Source organism: Bidens hawaiensis, unplaced genomic scaffold, assembly GCF_021521415.1.
Source record: "Bidens hawaiensis isolate Kalapana, Puna unplaced genomic scaffold, B.hawaiensis_p1.1 tig00030171_1, whole genome shotgun sequence".
Lineage (NCBI taxonomy): Eukaryota > Viridiplantae > Streptophyta > Magnoliopsida > Asterales > Asteraceae > Bidens > Bidens hawaiensis.
Genome location: NW_027495009.1, coordinates 157,304 through 164,371, shown reverse-complemented (window position 1 = coordinate 164,371; position 7,068 = coordinate 157,304). Strand labels below are relative to the sequence as shown.

At 40.2% G+C, this 7,068-nt stretch overlaps 1 protein-coding gene across 1 annotated transcript; it reads right to left on the bottom strand.

The window, feature by feature from the left end:
• Positions 1–3,005: 3,005 nt before the first annotated feature.
• Positions 3,006–6,845, bottom strand: LOC143579947 (leucine-rich repeat receptor protein kinase MSP1-like). Its single transcript, XM_077063118.1, has one exon. It carries the CDS (start codon positions 6,843–6,845, stop codon positions 3,033–3,035), a length of 3,813 nt encoding a protein of 1,270 aa, XP_076919233.1. The 3' UTR covers positions 3,006–3,032.
• Between the last annotated feature and the right edge of the window lie 223 nt (positions 6,846–7,068).

Genomic DNA, 7,068 nt, shown 5'->3' with positions numbered 1-7,068 from the left:
GGTTCTGGATCATCATAATCCGGTCTTATTCTCATCCCTTTTTTCTCTTTCTTGGCTCACGTGTTGGTTAAGAAGAGATCTTAGTTGTAAGAAATGTTGTGATACCCCTTCCGGTGTCAAGTCGACACGCTCCGGGATGTTTGCGACTCCTACGTGAGAAGAAGGAACTCCGGATCGTGAAGGGGTTGGAGTTTGGAAAGGTTAAAACTCGAGGAACAAAGGTCCCGTCGGAGTATCTCCCGGAGTGGAAAGAGGCGTGGTCGCAGCCGGAGTTTGCTGGCTAGCATTTGGTGTCGGTGTTCTTGACACTTGGTCAACTTCTTCGGGAGATTCACTTTCCGACATGATGATTTTGATGAAAATGGAGCTACACTACTGGTCTTTAAGATAAAGTAAGCGGCATAGCCCCACGGTGGGCGCCAACTTGTTGCTACAACAATTATAAGACCAATGATAGTGAATAGACTGGTTAGGCTAACAGGCTTCAAGGGTTCCGGTTAACCTAACGCGGGTCGTCGGGTCCCTCTACGTTTGTGAAACGTATAGAGAGGTTCACTAGTTTAGTTGTTATTTATGGTTCACTAAGGATCCAAGACCGAGATGCAAGAGCCGGTTCTTAGATGTAGATTCTTAGTGAAGTTATGTTATTTTTGGAGTAAGAAAGAAACATGCAAAGTGCAAGTTCTCAAGGAAGAAGAGAAGATCAGAGAGTGTAAGTTAACTTCTAGATCTGGTGTGTCTGTTATGACTGAGTTACATTCCTTATATAGAGAAGGAATGTAGCTTTTGTCTCGTGGTTATACTAGTGAATCCCTGTTGCAGTAGAGGGCTGACCATTTTAGGCGCGAGAGGTTATTGACCTGTAGTTAATAGTATGCTTTCTGAGCATGTGTCCTTTTTACGGCTGAGAGACAAGTAAACAGTGATGTGATGCGTTACTGTTACATGCTTTTTACTGTTCATGTACTTGTTCTCCTGAATTGGCGGTAAACGAACCTTTTAACCATTTAACCTTTTTAGCGTTAATGTGTGAAAGTCATTTTATTGGGCTTTGGGCTACCCCCGTCATCAATATATGTAATGCATGCACTCAATTGCTGGCTTAAACAAACTATTGGAGGGATTTGAGGGTGTGTTATAATCACCCAAGGGTTTATCATTTCATCAATTCATCATGATTGTGATTACACGATACTCAAGGATGAGAGCATGCATGATTCAGAAACAGTTACCAAGCTGCCCCAAAAGGATGTTATTTTACAGACAGTTGAATAATTGCTTAAGACTGGTGTTATACAGGATAGCTCAGCCACTTTCTACTGCTCCAATGGTGTTAGTAAAGAAGAAGGATCGCAAATGGCGTCTATGCCAGCATGAAGTTAAATGATGCTGCTATTAAAAATGGTGTCCTAATCCAACTAGAAGAAATTGGGGAGCTATGATTTTTGATGGGTGGTCCATTGGACAACCCTTAAGTGATTTAAGGCCGTTAATAATCATGCATTTAATCGGTTTATCTTGTGGAATTAGATAACTACTGTTTTGCGGTGAATTGCAGGCTAAAGGAGGTTCCGGAGTCAGTATGGTGTATAACGAAGAAACTGAAGAAACCAGAGACTCGAGAGAGGTCAAAACATGTGAAAAATGAAGTTTGTGGCTGAAGTCCACCGTGGCTCACGGTCCAGACCGTGAGCTACGGTCCAAATCATCATATGGAACAGAAGCCACCGTATCGTGGCGGGTACAGTGACCGTGGAGGCCACCGTGGCCCACGCTTCACACCGTGGGCCACGGTCCGAGCCGTAACTGCCAATTTACCTTTGTTTTTATTCCGTTTTTTGGTGTCTTTTCACATATCTTTCATTGAAGAAGACCTAAGGGACGATTTTGGGAGTGCAAGAACAATATTTTGGTAATTGTAATCATTAGTTTATGTTGGTGATTCATTCATATAACCTATTTGATGTCATGATGAATCAAACGATGCTTGGCTAATTCTCTTAATGTTCTCCCCCGAATTGTAAGGTTTCAATTGACTATTTGTGAATCATTTATGTTATTTGTGGGATAGTAGGTTGATCATATGATTGTATTGCTATGGTGATTGTGAGTTTGTTTTGTAATTGTTAATATAGTATAAATTCGTGTTCTTGACTATCCGTTCTTGGTGCCATATGTAATCGAGATTTATTAGAAGAGAATTAGGGTTAACTATATTCAACTGGTTATCGAGTGACAACCTTGCATTTTTATAATCCAAGTACTTAGTCATCTTTTATCACTTTCAAACACACTTTCACGAACTATGTCTATGTAGTTCATCCTAAAAGTAAACGTTAACATTATCAACCTTGGAAACCTGAAATCGAGAGAGAGCATTCTTTTTATTAATTCAGTTAAACTCGTTAAATTGTTTTTGGTTCTCTTTGTTAATCAAATCAACCAACAAAATACTTGAATATATTTTCTGCATTTAGTTTAATATAGATAAATCACAAAGCTACTTAGTAACACATTTTTCATAAACTCTCTATGTTCGACACCCGCTTATCGCTATCTAATTAGTTGTAATCAGTTTATTTTTTAGTGAGTCTTCGACATCACGTCAATTTTTATAAACTAGGTTTGAGATCCGGGCACCAGATTCGAATGAACTCTACTAATGTTCCAAAGACGGCATTCCAAACTCATCAAGGCCGCCATGATTTTTTAGTGGACACCAACACCAACTGCTTTTCGATCTTCACCGGTTCTAGCATTGCCCGATATAAAAAACCTTTTGTCCTAGCGACCATGCATCACGCAACCAGTCTCATATTCTAAAACATCTACCACATATTGATCACACAAAATAAAAAAAAACATCCCCCTAACGATGAAAGAGTAATCAATATACGAATTATGTTGCAGATAAAATTATTATAAAAACATAACTTAATTTGTTTCAGCCAACATCCTTTTTGTTTAAATTTCACAAACTAACAGAATATTAAATATTAAAAAAAAAGAAAAAAAACTTAAAAAGCAATTCACTACACCATTTGCTTGCGCTGATCAACACCCACAAGTCCACTTTTGTTCTTAATCTCCTTGAGCCGTTTAACAACATCAAGCATAGTCGGCCTCTTCTGCGGTTGATCACTCGTGCATGCTTGTGCGATAGCAAGCACACCCAACATTTGATCCTTCCACTTCCATGAACCATAAAAGCACGGGTCAAGCACCTCGGACTCCTTCCTTTTTGCCACCTTGGCTCGAACCCACCCAACAAGATTCTCACCCTCACCATCCGAGGGTCCAGTCGGTTCTTTCCCAGTTACCAGTTCCAACATCACCACCCCGAAGCTATAAACATCCCCCTTTGTAGTCGCCATCATTTTCTGACCATATTCTGGTGGGATATAACCAAATGTACCCGCGAGCATTGTACTCACGTGGCTCTCACATGCACTGATTATCCTAGCCAGCCCAAAATCAGACACCCGTGGCTCGAGCTTGCTGTCCAGCAAGATGTTGCTCGACTTAATGTCTCGGTGAATGATATGTGGAACGACTTCATGATGTAAAAAGGCTAGCCCGCGAGCCGAACCAAGACAGATTTTGAAACGGGCGGGCCAGTCAAGTGCTTCAACAGCATCTGCACGGTTTCTCAACCACACATCAAGACTTCCATTTGCCATATATTCATAAATCAAAAACCTTTCATCTTCAAACACACAGTATCCCAACAACTGGACCAAGTTTTCATGTTTAACTTTTCCAATCGTTTCCATCTCGGCGAAGAACTCACGTTCACCGTGCGTTCGACCACCGTGGAGTCGTTTTACCGCGATGGTTTTACCTTCTGGAAGTAATGCTCTGTAAACCGTGCCGAAACCACCGTCACCTATAATGTAGGCCTTTCTAAAATTCTCTGTGGCAGTTATTATATCCTTAAGATTCAACCTTAACAAAGACTGCTCAAATGTTGCAATGTTGATGCTTAAAGGTTCTTTTGGTCTTTTCACTAAAAGCCCGTATTTTGAATTTGTGTCGGTTGGTGGAATCTTAGTTTTACCCCTCTCAAGAACTTCAGATTCTTGTTTAAACATCTTTTGTCTCATCACAGCAATGAACACGACCATGAAAACAAATGTGGCGCCAAGTGAAATCCCCAAAACATAGGCATGAGTTAACCTGTGTGCTGACGTGTACATGCGCCCGGAAGGATATGGAATACCAGGACTGCTATAGTTTGGTTTGTTACAAGAATCAGGAACCGGGCCCGTGAATTGGTTGCCATAGAAGCTAACAAAAGTTAACCCTTCTATATCACAAATGCTGTAAGGGAATGAGCTTTGGAAATTATTTCTTGAAAGGTCAAGATAAGTCAACGCAGCATGGTTGGAGAGAGAAGGGAAACTGCCATTGATGATGTTGCTATGAATGTCCAAAATGGTCAAAGCAGTCAGATTTGAAACAGAAGGGTCAAGAGCACCAGAAAAATGGTTATTACTTGCATTTAAGGAAAAAAGCGAGGTGCTGCTGATATGGCCAAAGGAGAGTTGACCAGAAAAACGGTTCATGCTAACATCAACATATTGTAGATCATTGATACTGAACATAGATGAAGGCAAAGAGCCAGTGAAGCAGTTGTTTGATAAGTCTAGTTTAACTAAACTTGGCATCATTGATCCCATATTATCAGGAATCGAGCCCGTTACCTGGTTATGTGAAATTATCAAGCCCTGAAGATTTTTCATGGAGAAGAAGTTTGGAACAATCGGGCCGGTAAGACGATTAAAAGACAGATCAAGTGAAGTCAAGTTGGTTAATCCAGATATTTCATATGGAATGGGCCCATCAAGTTGGTTCCTTGATAATATAAGTTGATTCGCAATGATGCAGTTCTCAATTGTAACTGGAATGGGCCCGGAAAGCCTGTTGTTGGAAAGATCTAACATGCCATAATGCTGCGTATATTCAGAATCGGATAGCGTGACTTTCTGGAAACCCGTACAGATCTCGTTTGGTATCGGGCCCGAGAGCTGGTTGTTGGATAAAACAAGGCTGTCAAGCAGTTCCAGTTGAGATATGGCTTTTGGTATCCGACCCGTTAACTTGTTTGACCCGAGATCCAAAGAGACCAGACTTACACAGCTGAAAAGCTCCAAGGGAATGTCACCAGTCAACTTGTTGCCATGAAGTGACAAACTGACTAAATTTTTTAGTTGACCAATTGATCTTGGAACAGTTCCTTCAAAGAGGTTATTTTCCATTCTCAGATTTTGAAGTGTGGAAACTTTTGCAATTGCATCTGGGATATGACCTTCAAGCAAGTTACCACTGAGTGAGATCCCCATTAACGTTTTAGACTCCCATAATCGAGTAGGAATCGTTCCAGAGAATCGGTTGTTTGATAATTCCAATGTTATTAATTGAAGTTCTCCTAAATAAGCAGGTAATTCACCATAAAAATTGTTGTCAGATAACACCAAATCTGTTAGAACAGAACAATTCTTGAAAATGCTGTCTATAGTACCATTGAATTCATTATGAGATAACGCTAACATCCCCAATGCATTGTTTTCACAAATGCCAGCCGGCAGCTCACCCGAAAGCTTGTTGGAAGTGAGGTCAATAGAGGTCAAAGATGGGATGCTGAGTGGTGGCAGAGGCCCAGTAAAGTGGTTCCTTTCCATTAATATTGATACAACAGATTTCCAGTTCGAAAGCCACTCTGGCAACGGACCCGACAGGTGGTTTGAGTTCACACAAAACGACTCTATTGCTTCAAGATTAGCAAGACTATTAGGTAACGGGCCGGATAATGTGTTAAATGAAAGATTAATTGTCTTCAACTTTTTGCAGTTTCCCAATGACGATGGGATTGGCCCGTTTAGTCCTGCATTGTTGACAACAAAGTGAACAAGATTTGCCAGCTCCCCTATTGTAGAAGGTAATCCACCTTCAAAACAGTTATATGATATTATCAGTGTGCTCAAACTAGTCATCTTTGTAATCTGAGCCGGGATGGTTCCTGTAATCTTGCAGTTTTGGAGGTTGAGAACTGTGAGAGCTGTCAGATCACCAATGGTTTCGGGTATAGGACCCGTTAACGAATTTTCAGAAAGATCAAGTCTCACAAGCATCTTTAAATTCCTAATTTCTTGAAATATTGGTCCTGTGAAGCGGTTAACACTAGCATCCAAGAATAACAGATTCGTAAGATTACTTAACTCTGAAGGAAGTGATCCAGAGAAGAAGTTACTACTGAGATCAAGAGACCGCAACTTCTTTAAATTCCCAATTTGATATGGAACACTACCCGAGAATGAGTTTAATGGAACCGAGAGCTCGGTCAGGTATTTAAGCTGCCCGATTGTCGATGGTAGGTTTCCTGAAAAGTCATTGCTATCAAGTATAAGAACTTTGAGGTTTTTCAGATTTGAAATTGTTGATGGCAGCTCTCCTGATAACCTGTTGTTACTCAGGTCAAGTGTCTCCAAGTGTTCTAGAGTAAACAAATCTGAGTCAATATGGCCACTGAAACCACAATGGCTAACACTGAGATGCTTTAAAGACTTGAATTCTGTTAAAACCTTGGGGAATTGAAAACTTATAGGCGATGATGTGCACGATAAAGATATATGGTGAACTACTGAATTCTCACACTTTATGCCAGTCCAATTACATGGAGGCATATTTGAATCAAACCAGGTGGATTTAACATCCTTTCTTTGCAGAAGCAAGTTTCTAAGTGCAACCAGCGATGATATGTCAGTTGAGAAACACAATTGCACAAAACACAATAATAGCAGGACGAGGGCATCGAAGGGTTTAAATCTTGAATTTGAGTTTGTCATTGTGCATTAAACCAGATGATTAAGTTACACTGCAAGTAAGGAGAGGAAAAGATGTTTAATAGTTTAGAACATTAATAATAGTAACAAATGACAATAGTATTGAATGTATAGAATCAACAACTTAAGAAACTATATAACAAATTATGGTAAAAAAAGCAGTCTTGCAAGAATGGTGTTGTCCTTGTGAATGATACAAGAGCCGGTAAAGCTACTAGCTTTCTCA